The sequence below is a fragment of the Acanthaster planci genome, linkage group LG04 (assembly GCF_054643075.1).
Source record: "Acanthaster planci isolate LZ-2023a linkage group LG04, COTS_SCS, whole genome shotgun sequence".
Classification (NCBI taxonomy): domain Eukaryota; kingdom Metazoa; phylum Echinodermata; class Asteroidea; order Valvatida; family Acanthasteridae; genus Acanthaster; species Acanthaster planci.
The window spans coordinates 13,177,124-13,195,111 of record NC_141780.1 but is presented as its reverse complement, the minus strand read 5'-3'; the positions used below and the strand labels follow the sequence as shown (position 1 = coordinate 13,195,111).

At 39.7% G+C, this 17,988-nt stretch overlaps 1 protein-coding gene across 6 annotated transcripts in view; it reads right to left on the bottom strand.

Moving 5' to 3' along the window:
- The window catches only part of LOC110988785 (pseudouridylate synthase 7 homolog), a 59,987-nt gene that overhangs the window by 5,844 nt on the left and 36,155 nt on the right, over positions 1-17,988 (bottom strand). For 4 of the 6 annotated variants that reach the window (XM_087136259.1, XM_087136258.1, XM_087136260.1 and 1 more), the window contains exons 8-15: positions 12,753-12,818; positions 9,000-9,062; positions 8,360-8,485; positions 6,584-6,645; positions 5,894-6,081; positions 5,150-5,285; positions 4,265-4,384; positions 374-443 (exon numbers count right to left, since the gene is read on the bottom strand). In XM_087136259.1, coding sequence (XP_086992385.1) covers positions 374-443; positions 4,265-4,384; positions 5,150-5,285; positions 5,894-6,081; positions 6,584-6,645; positions 8,360-8,485; positions 9,000-9,062; positions 12,753-12,818 — 831 coding nt within the window. The remainder of the gene's footprint in view (positions 1-373; positions 444-4,264; positions 4,385-5,149; positions 5,286-5,893; positions 6,082-6,583; positions 6,646-8,359; positions 8,486-8,999; positions 9,063-12,752; positions 12,819-17,988) is intronic. The other 2 variants (XM_087136262.1, XM_022252607.2) reach the window with 1 other exon arrangement.

Below are 17,988 nucleotides of genomic sequence, written 5' to 3'. Positions count from 1 at the left end.
AACCAGAATGCAGAACCAGTTCATAAATTGAGGGCACTTATACTTCTTAAGATTTGGTAACATGTCTCTGGGGACAACCCTCCACCACATGAAACATCACTGTTTGCAGCAACCAAAACATGGGACATTTGGCAAGAAAGCATGCATGCACAAAATACTATCTGCAAAGAGTTAGTAATGAATTGACCATTTTTTTTTTGGACAGACATGGGCACAACCAGGTTAGAAATGCTGACAACCATCAAGTCTAAGTTAAGCTCAGGCAATTTCAGTTGCATATTCAGTTGCATATAGCTCACTCCAGCCTCCCTCCTGCATAACAACTTAATCCAATCTCCCAAACAGTCAGATGAAAAAAAAAAAAAAAACTTACTTGACTTGGTGTCTCATGCTTTTAATGTCAAGGCCATCGCTGTGCAGGAGCTCCCGGTACCAGTCACCCACTGCAAGGAAATGTGAAAATTTGTAAGACAAACTCTCATTACTGTGACATCCTGGGGGTTCAGATGTGCGCCCCCTGTATAATGGTGATTGTCACATCTAATGGCAGGTCTCAAAGTTTAAAATAATCATCTTGACATTTCTTTACCAAAAGTACACATACATGTGAATCCCAAATAAGACGAAGGCTAAAGCAACAGATATAGCAGCCACTGCGTCAGTGTTGTAGTCAAGACCACCGCAAGACCAAACGCTAGACCAGACACAAGAACAGGCACAAGTAACAGGTCGAACAATGACAAAGGAATGCTTTTATTGCAGTTCATTTGAATAGCTTGTGGCTTGAATTCTGACTGGAGGTCATGTGCTGGTCTTGTGTGGTCTTGTGATGGTCATACACATGAGTGGTCTTGACTACAACACTGCACTTCATACATAGACATAATAGAGAAGCGATAAGTTAGGAGTGATTGATGTTACAAGGTATGCTGGTAGAATATCTTCACAAGTCTTTGCTGGTTTGCAGCAAATGTGTAATCACAAAGCTTTTGGAAGATACTCCACAGAAAAAAAAAATGTACCGATTGGCCAACCTCTTTGCTTTTTACTTGTACATGTATACCAAGTGTGTGGTAACACAAATAGATACAACATACTAGACTGACTTGAATTAAATCTGAAATCTGACAAGACAGAGCAAAGTGCGCATTGACAAACTTTTTTCCCCTGAAGTTCCTTAATGCATGAAAAAAGGCTAAGTTGGATATTCACATGAAATACATGTACATATGTATCAATATTACCAATATGGCTGATTTCCACTCTGCAAAACTTAAAGGAGTTCCTGAAATACACAACTACATGTACGTGTAGCAGTGGCAACTTCATTTCTCATTTTTATGTTTTGGCCAAGAACACATTTTGGACAACTTCACCTCAAACAAAATTCTGCATGAAATAAGTTATATCCTCAAGCATGCCAGAGTAGCCTCAAGGATGCCCGAGCCCCCCAAAAATTCCATGTACAGTGTAGATACTCTAAGATGGTTTTCCTTATCTGAGAGATTCCTACATGTAAATGTGTCAAAGATACCATACAGACCACTTCATTTCCCTCTCAAAGTGTATTAAAAACTCAAAAATTGAGTAGCCTCACCCCTCAAAACGGCCACAAACATACATAAAGATATTCCCAAATTTTGGGGGTTCCCCAATCCTCCCCTGAAAAAAATTGCCACCTACAAATTTGATTCTTCTATCTGCCCTTAATAGAGACTGTTAAAAAAGTCAATGCAGACTCCTGAAATATACCAGGCTATTTACCCAGACAACTTCTGAAGTGGACTTGGAATGCCCCTCCACAAAATACTGTTCAAAAGATCGGCTTTCTTATCTCATGTTCCATTAGCCATACTTCCACATCAATTAAAGCCACCAGTAACTTTAAGTATCCTTCACCGTTTCTGAGGGATTACCAGGGTTTTTGTGCATCAAGGTGGGTACGGTCAGTTTGGTGCGTAATTGAGCTCTAAATCATCCTATAGCCCCTTACCCAAGGCTGTGTCCAATGAACTACATGGCCTATCCTGTATCACTGCCTAGATTAAGATGGTTCAACAGCCCAATGGGCTCTTCCAGCCCAATCCTGTGCCAGACTGAGACGAGGTCAATGTTAATACCTAAATCCCCCCAAATTAAGTTTGCCCTCAATCAGCATGCCCTAGGATACCCAAGATTGTAGTGCTTTTGCCAATGTCTCATCAAAAACTAACAGCAAAGCCCTTTAAATAGCTTTTTGAGAAGTACATGTATGCACAGCGCTTAATCTACATGCATTTCTATAGAGCTTGATAAACTTGTTTCCCTCTTTCTCATTCTAATAACCTTGAACTCTCACTTTTTGACCCAAGTAACCATAAGCAATGTTAATCACATTCCCTAAGAGCAACCCTGCATGAGTTCCCCCCCCCCACCAATGGCAGTGGAATGATTTTCAAAGTGAGGTGCGGGTGGGGGCATGTGTTTAACCACCAGGCATCAGCCATCAAAGAACCTGCTAAAAGTGTGTGGGGGAGGATTAGCCAGAACTCAAAAAGGTGGGATACTGAGCTAGTGGCTCCCTGCCCCCCCCCCATCCAACAGCTGCTCACTCGTTTAGAAGAATGGACAAACACAGCAGAATATACCTGTAAATGTAACAATATTCCTACACTCAGGGCAAGAATAGGGTAACAAGTTGGGATCTGTTCTGGTTGCTTTTAAGAGAATGGTCTGGCATCCAGCTGGTAGGAAAAACAAACATAGAACTTGTTGTGGATGAACTGTCTGATACAGATTTGTGGATGAACTTGATTCACAATATTCATCTGAGTAGTAACATGAAAGACTACAACACACCCATACATGTAGGTGCTTAATGCCTGCCACTGACTTACATACAAATGCTGAAGTGTCTCTGAAGAAGCACTGGTCGAGCAAGGTTTTAATGATTTTGCCCAATTTAGCAGTGCTTCTATAAGCTCAAAACTTTGCTGTGAACAGGAAATCTTTATTAAGCAACAAACACGTTATGTGTCGATAAGCCACATGTAAAGTATTATATAAGCACAAACATTTGAAATGGAAGTTTTCTGCAAAGCATTTCTTCGTAACTGAGTCCAGGTCTAATGTCAGTGCCCATACGTTGACTCAGAGATCATTATCCACACACTTGCTGATGCAGCTGGGTTTCTCATCAATTTTAACTCTTACAGAATATATTGAACGTACCCCAAACCAAACATAAGGAAACCTGTCCAAAGCAAGAAGCCATCCATGGGATTTCACTTCGTTCCCTGTTTCAATATCCATTATGGGTTACAAAATTTTCTGTGCCAGTTTCATCTTGGTAGCTGCCAAGCAGTGCATCCTTCCTGACAAAGAAATGGCGATTATATACTTGACCTGGAGGATATGATCTGTCAAGAGCTACCCTGGGAAAAAAGTCTGACCAGCTTCAGGGAGTGTTGACTTCGCCCCCTGTTCCCTTGGGAAACGTTGCCTGACTCACCATCAGGCCCCTTCAGAATATCTGTCCCACTGACAATCCTTGTTAAGGTGTCAAAATATCCTCTAAATACAAATGTAATCAGAGGGTTGGAGGCACAGTGGAAACGCCTGGCAGAGTCATTACGATTTTATATAAGATGAAAGTACATTCACACCTTCAACTCAGACAGGCACAGCTTGAGATAAGCAGAATGCCTGATAACCCGTAAGTGATGGTCACCCATACACAAATTCTGATAAGCTATTTCTTGGTGTCAACTTCAGCATCCTCCATCAGACCTTGACAATCGTCTTTCCAGGTCTCCCCATGAAGACGACAGTCAAGGTCCCTTCTAATGAATACAAGAATTCAATTGAACACTTGGGTCACCTGTAAAGGTTTACAGCAATGACAATCAGTAATGAATGATATTAAGACATGAACACTAAAATTAGTCAAGCAAGAACTTTTTCGGTGTATTGGCAGCTGTGGTCATAACTTCCAACTATGCTTTCATCATTTCATGAACACCCCCAAGAGAGCATGATTCACAACCTTTCAAATGACAAGTTGACTTTCTTTCCTGTAAATAACACTCAGGAAACAATGAGCTTTGAGCCTTTGAAAACCATCCAACCTCGTGACCGGACTTGACCTACATGTATTTTTACGTGTCAACAAATGCAACACTCTCTGTGCATTCTTCTGAGGTTGACGTGGCATGATTTCGGGCCCTAATTGATTTCCCTCCAGTTTCCCCATCTGGTTTGACACTAGGGGATGTCTATTAGTCACCTTCATTCTGAGGATACTGGATGGCATAGCCAGGCAGTGGTAGCACAACATCCTGGATGGAGTAAGCGTCCAGTTGGCTGGTGTCCACTACCAATGGCTGCAAATGCTCACTATCAGAATCTGAGGGGAGGATATTGAAACCAATCTGGCATATAATTACATGAATTAGGAGCTAGTGGTTTGAGTCAGTTCCTGTATTACTGCAGGAAGAGACGACTGAAGAACTTGTCGCATGATCTTGATATTCACCCATTCGATAGCAGGGCCCCTCACTGGTGTTTTGTTACTAGAGGGCTGATACATGTAATGCCGTATACAGCGATAAATCATAACTATTGAAAAACTAAAACTGTATCTTTATTGGCACTTCTATTTCTCTTCCGTTAGTTACACTGCTTAAAAAAGTACTTTAATACCAAGTCTCAAAGCCCTTTACAATTATTACCCCGGCTCACTGGACCATGAAATCACTTTCTGCAGCGGTTCAGGACTGTTATTTGTAAATTTGATCTGTATCCTCTAAGGTACCCATTTATGTGTGCATAAGCTCATGAGCAGAGAGAAGCAATTGGCACAAGCAACAGAACACCTGTGGGTTGAATACCAGAACCACAAGACTACAGAACAGTACTCATGTACTGTACATACAGACCTACCGGTACATCTTGCATTATGCATGCACCATCTCAAAATGCTTAATTTCACCCATTAGAGAGCACATCACAACCTCAAAAGGATATCAATTATTTTTGGACACTGAAGAGTTTAAAGTTGCCCAAAACATTGCATTTAAGGTAATTCATCTTATGAGCCCTTTCAATAAGTTTTCTACTTAATTTGAGTTGAAAGGAAGTTCGTATGGGTCAATTTTCAACCTGTCCATACCTGGCTTGTTCTCATTCAGCACCAAGTCCCCTGGTATGACCTTCAACCCATACTTTTGGATGCGGCGTGTTGTCATCAGATTCCACACATAGCTCTGGTAGCTGTGGACGTATAGCAGTCTGATATTGCGGGGAATCTGTTTTAATGTGAGAAGAATAAGTTGCAGTACAAAGTAAAAGTTGCAGGAAAGTACCTGGTAATGCATTAATTACTTTACAAGATACCATACACATGCACCCAGTAGGCCTAATATGCTCGATATGAGTATTGAACAAATTAAACCAAGGTTCTGGAAAATAATCAGTAGGAGCAAAAGTGGAAAAGAAAAGGAATTGACCAGCGTCTTGCTATTTGCATTGTCAAGTTCCATGTTTAAGGGCTCTGTTGTAAATGAACCATTTAAAAAAACACATGTACATATTTGTTTGAAATATTTTAGAAAGAATTCAGATGCTTTCAACTTAGATTTCTGAGAAATTTGGACATTTGGAAACGTACGGTAAGAGAGTATGATACGGTACATGTATGACTTGCCTTCCAAATTAAATAGTTAGATAGCCCCTGTACCACATGTTTCAAAACACTTAAAGCTAAAAGGTGAAAGGAGAGACGACCCTCAAATCAATAAAGCGGATGCGATTTTCATGAAGGTATTGAAAATGTCATTCTTGTCGACCTCTAAATGCCTGCCCAAATATGTTTAAACTAGTAGTACCAGGAAAGCACGCAGGTGTGCCTACACACCCGTGCAAAGGCCTTGGAGCCCAACCTTACACATTGCAAGCTCAGGCAGTAGCTGTTCTGGGACTCCTTCAGTGCCTTCAACAGCTGCATCTCCACCGAGATGGTCTTGTGCCTGGGTAATATGTCCATCACTGCCTGGGCATCTCTGGTAGCCATCCACAACTCCCTCCATCTGTTGTCCTGGGAATCTGATGGTATGCAAGGGGATGGGAAATCTTTCGGTTAGGGTAAAGGATGTGAAAGCTGTGTATTTCCATGTTAGCTTACAACCATCTTCCACAAACAAGGCACTGGAAAGGCTATTCTCTTTGGTGAGGGATGCACAGGTCATACAAAGCATTTTGAATGGAGTACTGCCTACCAATTTCACAGATCTTACACGTTAAATAGCACATTTTGAAATTATTAGCTGTTCCCAGTGTCCTGTGTGGATTGGTGGATAAAGTGGAATTTCCAAGGCAAAAGGCCTATTCTACTGTTTCAGTGGTTCTACTTTTCCAAACATATCTAATCCAGTTTCATCACATTTACTATAACAATATCTGGCAGTTTTTAGGTTTCCTTTTCCTACCCTCAAAGCATCTTTAAATCAATGAGTAAAGAAATACAATACAGTGGTTAACAAAAGCAAATAATGATCTGAAGTTACTTCTTGGAAATATTTGGTTGGTACTAAGAAGAAAAACTCACTTCCTTCTCTTGGTTTCAATATCAGATCCACCGCTTCTTGCCAGTTGCTATGGAGAACAGCCCTGGGTCAAAAGGGAATAAAATGCAAATTATTTAGACATTTGGAAACTTTTAATTTCTGAAAACATCCAGGTCTGATGTGCAAATGATAACTATGTATCCAGGGTAGCAGAAAAGACAATTCTGATGGCTGAGGCATTGGTCACAGTCGCAGTTTATCATCTTAGATCAGTTCCAACAGGTGGCTGTAATTGTGCAAATACCACCACCTGTTCCCCGTAGACAAGATGTATGTGCTGTGACAAATATTTCAGTCGGTACCAAATGAAAGTCAGTTTATTGACTTGCACAGTATCAATTGAAAGCATGGCTGATCAAAACTGAAAGCAAATCTTCCCCAGGTGCAGAAGATCCAGAGTAAGTCATCATTTCCGCCTTTGGGATCACAATGACATAATGACTCCTGCTACCGGTACATGTACATGTATATAGGCTGGCTGATGTGCCCATGCAGATCCTAAGAGACCATGCTTCAGTTAACGTTGAATCACACTCGGAGTGAAAAAGAAAGACCACAGTAACTTTAGTGTTACAAGGCAATTACTGCAAATTAAGTGAAAAGTTGACACATATCCATTCAATCTGTTTACGACTTTGCTGTTTAAAAAAACTTTAAACCGTCTCCAAAATCACAAATACATGTATGTATAATTTACATGAATTCGAAGTAAAAAAACTTCTTCACTTGGAATTGACGTTTCCTAAAAACAATAAATCTGCTTTCTGTCTTGAAAAATATGATACTCTACAGCCTTGCCAAACTATTTTGTTGATGAAAAAAATTAACTAGATGAAATCAGGGTCTTAACAGGACTTGGAAAAGTTCCAATTACAATACAGCAAAGCATGGCCTCTGTAAATAACTGCACTTAGGCACTTTGACTGAAAATTATTCTGTATACCATCCTTTTTGCAAGTAATGGGAGACTTTTGAGATACTTGATGGTACACATCATAAGGTGCAAGGAATTTCTCGTAATAATTCTGCCTAATCGTTGTTACCATGGACCCAGTATCCAGCAGACATGGTACTGTTCGTTCTCAAAAGGTCACATCAACAGCAGAACATCAGATGCTGCTCATGTGACACGGTCATTGATGTCACAATCAGTTGAGCCGACACTTTCCCCACTTGCTGTTTGGCTCATAACAACAGACGGAATTAGTTTCCCTTTATGGATGCACTTTCTGGGTGATCACTGATTTGTCGGTACTGTTGTCGAAGGGTGGGGCAGTTGCAGGTATACTGCCCTGGCTGTTCACAGTTGTAGCATCTAGGGTTTGATATCGGTACTTCATGCTGCCAGTAGGGCCCAAGGCTGGTGGGCATAGGCCCTGGCTGTGGCAATCGGTGGGCATACACGAGTTGGGCCAGTGGTGTCAGTTGGCTAGAAGGGCGGGTTATGGGCTGCGGTCACATCAGGTTAGTCAGGGACTTCACAGATTACATGTACATGTACCCATCCCCCAAGACTGGTCCACAACTGTTTGCATCATGCTGAGCACGTGCACAGTGGCTCAAGCGTGATGCAAACAATAGTGGGCCCACAATGTGGGACATAAATGTACATCATGTTTGCCGCCACCAAGCACCTCAAAGTTTCCCATTTAAATTGGCCCCCAAGATACAACATTTACACAAAGTGTGAGCCAGGTTGGCGGAATCATACACGTACATGTACATGTAGATGTGTATGACTAACGACTTCCACTTACCTTCCAACCAAATGGGTTGCCACTTGGGAGTTGCCAAATCGTTGCATACCAAAGTAATTAATGAAACCCACGTCCCGCATGGATGTGAGGGCTTCACCGATCTCCTCCTGAGACCCATTAATATCTCTGTTAACATCAGAACATATTGAGATATCAGAATAGGGACGTGCATGGTGATTTCACAAGCTTGTTACCCTTTTTATACAAGTTTTTGGTCTTACCTGTGTTGTACTCTACAGTGGTCAGACAAGACCAGACACAATCACAAGGAAAAGGGTAAATGATTCGCTCATTGCCCAAATTTTTGTGAAGGAATATGTCACATAAGCAATGCAGGAAATTGCAGTATACACAGTACATGTCACATGCATGTGGAAAGACTGACCCTTGTTATTGTTTAACTGAACTACATAAACAGTTTCCAGTGAGTGCTCAACACAAATAACATTATGATTTGCCCTCCCCTGCAGCGCTGGGTAATAAGCAAAGGTACAATGACAAAGGAGTGCTTGCAGTTCATTTAAACAGCTTGTGACTTGAATTCACACAGGAAGTTGTACCGGTAACTGTGATAATTTCATGATTGGTCTGTGGGATCTTGTGATGTTCTGAAGAGGTCTGCAAAGCCACTTGGTCTTACCGTAAAACAATGACAAAATGATTGCCAGAGTGATCGCCAAGGGTCAACGCATCCTTTACATATCTGGAGGTGGAAATAACAAGGAAAACCAAGGTATTATGAAACATTGCTCAGTACTGTTCACCACTGTTCACCAAATTCAGATGGCTGAAAAGCACCAGCATCACATCATGGTCCAATGTACATGTACATGTATGTGTACATGCACTCTCACATTTAAGTTACATACATATACATGTAACTTGTACAGACATTCCTTTGTTTTTGTGTAGTTGAGAAAACTCGGTGAGAATAATCATTTTCCTTGAACTGAGCATGATTATCAGGGGATTTTTGTAAAAGGTTTAATTGACCGTTTCTCTTCACTTTACGAAAGTTAACTCTAACCTTGAAATGCCTCTAAACTTCTTTTTCAGAAAAGGGGAAACATCCTGTGGACACGGGTTAATGTACTCCACACAACACAACACATCTTCCCTTCCTGCATCATGTGGATGCATCTTTGCTCACAGGTCCACACTAGGCACAGCGTATGTAAAGTCAGTGCAGCATGTACATTCATGTACATGTGCATGTCTATACCGGTAGCTCCGGTTACAGGTCTATGATCCACAGTATTAGAGAACATTTAACAACAAAAGTCCTGATGACGGTCTTTTAAATTGTTAAAAGCAGTGTTTCAAAAGTTTAAAACAATGATGTTGAATCAGGCATAAAGAAGACACCAAGTGACACAGTAAGTACACGTGCAGTACAGTGTACATGTAACCATGAAAACCAAGGAAAATGTTCACAAATGCTTGTTGCACTATATTTTATGAAGTTAAATTATATTATAGTAGTTATACATGTAAACTGGACAGCAAAAGAAACTTGCCACTTTTGTAAAAGGCCCCACAGAAATAAGCAATTTTTGTACACAGGTACAATGTATGCTGCAATACCCCTTACTAATCACATGCCCAAAAGCAAGTAAACAAAGAAGAAATTGACATGCACAGCAACTTGCTTACTGAATCAAAAGTCGCAGAATGTAACAGAATGAGCCGTACGTTTTACGCAGAAATCAATGTCACAGGACGAAATAAAGAAGTCACAATGTCACTGCATGAATCAGATGATGAGGTAAAAGCCCGTTTTATAGTGCAGATTTATTTCAACTCCAGAAAAGTACACTGAGCGTGCATACATGTACACAAAATATTTAATGACCTGAACAAATGTGTGATGTTTACACGAATGTTTAGTGAAGCCTGGAAAATGACAAGAAGTCTGCTGACATCTTAACATGCCAATGCTACAGACATGGGATATGGGAGTGGCAGCATTGCCGAGTGGACTTTGACATGAAAACAATGTGCAACTCTAAAATAGGTCGCTTTGATCAAAGGAGAACAAAAGGCGAAAATGTTTGCACGGGCTCATGACTTTTGAAAAGAAGTTGACGACGTTAACGAACACATGGAAAAAAATAGAAGGCATTTACATGTACATTAACTTGTGATTGATCAACACATTTGTGGCTTTATGTAATTGCTTCGACAAACTGTCAAACTCATCCCAGGAACCAAGGCAACCATGTGCGAGTCTAGATTGGGCCAAGCCAGAAAAGGATTCTTGACTGGGCCACAGTTATGCACTGACAGATCAATGTACACTGTACATATGTATGCAATGGTAGCGTTCTGATGGCAAGACCTGAGGGCCAAGCTTCTCTATCCGGGCTTTAATGAAGCTGGAACAGTTGCCTGAGTCATGCGTCTTGACAGCTGGAAGGAGTGCCCACATTTCCCTTTTTGTCTTTCATTTGACAGGGCTGCTCCTGATGTGACAAGTGATTGGGTGGGGAGGGTTGAGGCCAAATGGAAAAAAAAAAATTGGTGATGAATTACTCTTATTACTAAGAGTTGACATGGTCTACCTGAACTTTGATGTTTTCTTCAAACATACTTGAATGGATCTTAACCACACTTCACACAGTGAATGTTCATGAATACCCCTTTCAGAAAATGTCTCAGGTTGCCATGAAAACAAACTACGGGAGTCAACAGAGCAAATTTAAGCACATACATGTACATGTATACAGGTTCTTTAATTTGACTTTTCAAGCATTTTGTTGCCAAAATCGTAATTGTTGAGCTTGAAACAAATTGCTTTAAATGTTCTAGTTTACATATACAGTACGTACATGTACATGTATCAAAAAATCACCCACCAAAAATATTTGCTTGATATCTTTAATAAACTTAAGCTTGAAAGTCACAATGATAATGGCACATTTTCAACAAATGTGGGTAATTCCAAATAGTTCACTTGCAATTTTTTCTTGAAATGAAAAAGTATATGATTATAAATGATTCTGTATTCACATTTCCACATTAACTTTCCCACATGCTCAACTACTGTACTTGTAACAGCAACCGTGTGGTCAGGTCACAGCCAATTGATTATCTGCCCTCTTGCCCTGGCCCTAGAAATGCAAATACATTTTTAACCACTACCAGCCGGGGACTCTGAAATCGTAGCCGTATGGTTTATATGTGGGGCCGGGGTCTCCGAACTTGGACAAAGGAAACAGGGCCCTGTAACAAAAGACCGTATTCCGAACAAAAGACCAGGCTGCTGGGCATTACCGGCATTTTTCACTCTCAAAAGTGCTGATAATCCAGCGTTTTTTTGAAACCGTATACCAGGGTTTGGGGCAGAGCAAGCGGGTTACCACCGTGGACAAAAGCTCTCCACCACTGCAGCGATGAGCCACACAGCATCGCTGCACGCTAATCTGGCCCCTATTGAAAAGAGGTCAGCAGTGCACTGAGCCAGGTTCGTGAACAACAGACAGTTGTATAACGCCGCACAATCAGGGCTCTGTTTACAAGGCTGCAGGCCTGGCTGAAATATTTGGGCGTCAATGAAGGTCACCTGTCAACTTAGAGTAGTGCCTAAAGATTACTCTGTGCAGCTATAAACGACTGTTAAATGGAATAATGAATTGTTGAAGGATTTTGAAAACGGAAAAAATGATAGTCATGCTGGCCCAGCATCATCAACGTTGAAAAATGCCCCGGCACGAAGTGGTTAAAAGTAGCCTCTTGGGAGAGTAACCAGTAACTATTTTCTGTTAATATCTTTTTTTTTAATTCAGAAGGGAGTACGCCAAGGATTAAAAATAACAAACTGTGGCACAAGGTCCTTACCTTAGGACTGTTATTTAGACTGTGCTAAGATAAGGTTTTAATATTTAATATGTATTTTGGAGTTTGGATTCCACTCCTGTAATTGGCAGTTTTTCTGCTGTTGGATGTGGTTGATAAATAAAACCAAAATATAAAGAACTTCACAAGCTCCACATCTCAGCAACATGAAAACTTGTGAGTCAATGAGACTTATCAAATGAAATTTAGGAAACAGACATTGTTTACTCAGTGCCTGTGAGAGAAGCCTACCAGCAGATGCACCGATTTTATTCATTTTGGGTAGGACTGTTCAAATCTGACTGTTACCAAGAAAAAGCTTCAGTCAATTGCCACGATGACATACATTTCAAGACACAACTGCAAACTATCAGGGTCCACCCAGAACTATGAGAAATGACAATTATGGTACAGGGTTTTTGTATTATGTTAGGGGCATTTTTGGAAGTAAGGTATGAGAATCCTGCAAGGGTAACTCACAAAAGTAGATGCTTGTTTTTTCACAAGTTCACATCTCTGAATACCGTTGGTTGCAGAAGGCTCAATATGTGACACTCACCTGAAATTGCCCAGTTGGATGCCCCGTAAAATGCCATTGAGCCGGCTCAGTCTCTCAGCCTCAACCCTGTGGAGCGCGCCAAGAAAAAAAGTTCAAAGGGAATTAAATGTGTGAATTCAAGTCATCAGCATGAGTCACACAATGCAAGCAATTAGCAGTCCAAGTGCACCATTAATTTGTCGAGGGGAAGGTCGTTGAGTTCCTTCTAAGCTTAGACACATCACGAACTTGAACATTAACATGTATAAATGTACATGATGGTGCACGAAGCTACATGTACAGGCACATTGGACATGTGTGCACAAAGGTATACACCCAGTCAGACAAAAGAGCCAGAAATGGTTACTAACACTGTAATTGAGTACAGTCTTCAAGTAATTTCCATATAATTGAACGGTGCCTTGACAATGACAGTTGAGGAAGAGATGGTGCGTGCAACTTTCTACAAAAAACCGAAAGAAAATGACATCCAAAACCCTAAGAATATTTGAACAAAATGTCTTATTTAGGTTATATGTGCCACAACTAATGCTTAAAACTGGCACTTCAATTCAACATATTTTAGTTTTCATGAACTAAATGTACAATTTGTGGATGATTACTTGTATTTAATTTCTTAGTCATATTGTAATGGACCAAATACTTATTATCGGTACTAGTACACGCACTGGTACACATGTACCATAAATATCAAGTGAGAGATACTGTACATTATCACCAACGTGCATGTCTTTCACGGGCCTACCCTGACAACATTCATCAACAAAATGCATACTGGTATAATCAGCAGGGGCAGTTCTGCAATGCTGCCTGTCTCTCCTTAGTTAAGAGATTTGACATGACTACTGAGCTCATATCAGAAGGCCTTTAAATAAGTCTTGCAGCACCAATACATGTAGAAACTCTCATAACATTTTTCACCAGCATAATGCTTCTTTTCTATCAGTCTATTTAACTGAGAGATATATCAAAATATGAACCTCACTAATACAGACTGTTCTAAGACTCATTTTGCAGGATCTACAAACACATTATGTTTTGGGTCATTCTGGCAAAATTACACTGGCCCAAGGTACCTAAAACCTGAAGATCTTGTGCTCTTGGGTCACAGGTGCTCAAAGTACTGACTTCCTTTTAAAAGTCAAGTATGCAGAACAGACAGAGTGTTTTGATCTCAGGTTTTTCATCCCCAAGCAGCAAGTGAGGGTTACACATGGATTATTAATGGAAAATTATGTTATAATGCATAAACTACATGTATGAGACACGTTTTAAAAAGTACATGTAACTGTAAATAGGAAACATTTAATGGTCTGCATGTCTTTTGGAAAGGCCCTTCCTCCATTGTAAACAAGCAGTCCTGTGTTTTAAGAAACACGGTTCCCATAGGAATAAATAAAATGTATCAGCTGGAGTGGGGGCTGTAGTGACAAACCACACAACCCAGATTTGCCAGATCTAAATTTGTAGAGTCTAGACATTTTTGGCACTTGTTCCACAGGAAACTCTAAGCAAACTTTACATGCACTCCGAGTCTGAATCAATTTACTAGCATACAATATGCGCTGTACCGCTGCAGAATGCATGCAAAGCAAAGAGTCTAGATGCAGTAATTAATAGCTTTTCCTTCGCATTCTTTCACATTTAAATCACTTGTTTCACATTTTGGCATTTCAGGGAAACCTGTTTTGATGACTAGACGTAAAACAAATCTGAAAAGCAATTTCTTTGTCATAGTCTACTTATACATCAACATTTTCATGACACCTTGACTCTTTCATGAGACATGAATGTCTTTAGAATGAATGGGTTTATTTTTTGCCCTTTTCTGTCAATATTATGAACCTCTGACCATTCACAGCACACATATATGCAACTTTATTTGAAGATGATTCAACTGAAAGATGCAGAGGAACTGAAACATCCTTGATCAATATCAGTAGTTTAAGGGAGGAAAAGTCTGATTTAAAATGCACTTAATTGCATGTAAATGTATACCTGTAAAATAATAATACACACATCATCAAATCCACGTTTGTTTCACATGCAGTGTTTTGTATAACCGTCTCCACTCCTGTGATATAATAAGGTCAGATAATCCTTTGTAACCAAAGATTTGCCCACAACCTTTTGCCCACAACCACCAGGGCCAGATCCAGGATTTTGCCTGGGGGAATGGGAATGAACTAAAGCAGTAATGGTAAAATGCCTGTACGGCATGGGGTCTAGAACCATTTTATATTGCAGGCACTCTGTGGTTTCAATTCATGCAGTACATGGATAATGACACCTCTTTTTTTCTTCTCCCTCCATCTGTTTTTATTTATTCACATGTACATGAATCTTTATTTTTGGGGTGAAAAAAGGGAGCGGGGTGTGCGTCCCCCCATGCCCCCCTGGATCCACCCAAGACCACAGATATAAGGGTTAATGTATAAATTTATCCATAGAACAAACACAGAATCTGAGAAAAGTTGAAACTGGCTGATGGGGCCTTCATAAACAGCTTTGCCATCTACAAGGATAAATCTGAGGGTCACATGACTATTCTGCATGATGGCCATTTCAAATGTCTCTTAACTTTGTGGCTTTGATGAGACAACTATTGAAGAGTTCAGTCCAGTCAGTCATAGTTCTGGGACTTTCTTCTGGCCTAAATGAAAATGCATATCCTCATGTGGTACTATCTAAGTACTGCAGGTAAGAAACCACTTGACCTACTTGGCTATTTTTCTTTCCTCTTTTTTTTAAGGGGGAGGACTTTTGTCACAAACAGTCTGTGTTAATTCCTTTTAACTTTATCATAAAGCCCTGCCATATTTTATTGATCATCTGAGGCTAGTGCATTTCAGGTACAAATTGGAAGGCATAAAAACAAGTCATTGGAGCCTTCCCACAATTACTGTTATTTCCCATGCGAAACCTTTGATGTTTTTACACCAAATATTCTATGAAAAAAGCAGTGTTTACCTACACGTACCGTTACATGTTGCTTATTTGTGGTACAATATTAGATGGATTTACCCAAGTTGAATGTATTATACATGTATGAGCATGTGTTTTGGTGTGCATTTCCATGAATGTTGTAGGCCTTCATGTATCTTTAAGCAATGAAGTTTGCAGTTTCCAAATACATGCGCAACATTGTTGCTATCTGCAGAGACAGGCTTCTAATTTCTAAATACTCTTTGTTTTTTTAATTGCTCAAGTGTTTTTAAAATATGATTCAACTGGAAATTAATATCAGCCTGGCATGGTCACCCATTCAGGATCAGAAACTGTTTAGCTGTTTCCAGAAAGAACGATTTCAAGGATAATTTGCAAACTGAGAGGATTAAGAGCGGAAGTCTTTCTGTGAATACATAGTGAATCACAGCAGTTTCATTTCCTTGATTTTGGCGACATAATCCTTCTAGTTTTTCTTTCTTTCACACTGTCATCATCACCTTGGCAGGGAATTACACCAAGTTAAGTGCCAATTAGGTCCTTTCAATAAAATATCCTCATTTGAAGTCAATAAACATTAATGAAAAATGACGGCTGCATTCATCACGCAGATACAGGTACGTGTACATGTATGTGTACAGTACATGTACATGTATCTCTTCAAGCCCACCAAGTTCACATTGGCCAAATAAAAATGTACAACACACTTTTTAAATGTCTAGAATCTTTTACCAAAAGTGACCAGTGAAAACAATGAGAATCATGAGTGCTTACCCATTTGATCTCAACAAAATTGTGGAAATGAATTCAGGTCTTTTCAGGTTTACTAAATTAAACAGAATACATGTATGTGTGCATGTCATTCAAACTTCTTTTACCTAAACATACATGTGTAAATTTCCTGCTAGAATGACCACTTCATTTTAAACTTTTTTCTTCTTTCTTAATCAATCTGAAACCAAATTAATTACACTGAGTCACTAGTTAAATACGGCAAGTCTTCATTCTCAGTCCATACAAAGATCACATTATTTTTATTTGGATGACGTTTAATGTGCAACGCTAAAGTGCAAAGTGCACCAATTCCTCATATTGGGTTCTAAGAGATGGATACTAGATTTGCAAGACCCCATAAACAACCAACTTGTGCCAGTGCTGTATGCAAAAGGCCTAATTTACACATCCAACTCGAAGTGCATACACTCGGCTGCTGGTAAAAGCAAATATGGGTGGAGGCATATGCCTGAAATTTGGACGGGAACAGCCTGTCACGTACATGTACATGTATTCTACTAGCATTTGTTAGTCAGTATATGTACATCCGTGCTTGTTATTCAATGGTACCTAAGGCTTTAATATCACACAAGTACATGTACCGTGTGTAATGTACATTTGATGGACATTCCTCAAATCTTAGTTTATGTGTATATGTATACATCAGTACATGTATATCATCTCTATTTGCGAAATGGGTTGACTTAGGGTCCCTGACCTTGGGGATTCCACTGCTCAGTGTAGATTCAATTTTTTACAAAAGCAACATATCAAAATTAATGAAACCAAGGAAGTAAGAGGTAGAGGTGAAGCTGAAAGTAAAAATTTATCAATGGAAAAAGTTCATGTTGGATATTATTGTCCCTGAGACCGTTTAGGCTGCATCCGAATCTCTTGTCTACCGGTAGAGCTACATGTATGTCTTGGTCTTCGCACCACTGGAAATGCATGCATAATCATACATATTTTGTATTTTATTATGTGTAGTTATACTATATGTAGTTATTACTATATGTAATGATATGAAACGACTGCAGCTGTGGAGAAGAATTTCACGTTTTATATGTAACAAATAAAAATAATGAATGAAAGTAAGGCGGGTCATTTAAAACCTGTGTATGTATGGTATGTTGAAACCAAAAAGTACATACGTGGCATGTGTAGATTCTCTCTTAACCGTTTCTGTCCAGTAAATGATATACATGTACATTTGATAATCTTCATCCTGAGAAAACAAGTAGCTTAATTCCCCACCGAAAGGAAAACTACAACCCTTCTGATGTGCATTTACTGCGTATTATATTTATACCCCTTTTTCATGAGAAAATTAACTGTGATGCCAAAGGAAAACTGCATTTTGATTTCTACATTGTAGCTACACTGCATGGCAGAAACGAGTGATCGAGCTGGGTGACTTTTTGCTTGCTCATAAAGACAGAGAACATCAAGCTAATCACCTACATGTACAATGATCTCCATATACATGTAGATAAAAAATTCAGTCCTGATTGATGGG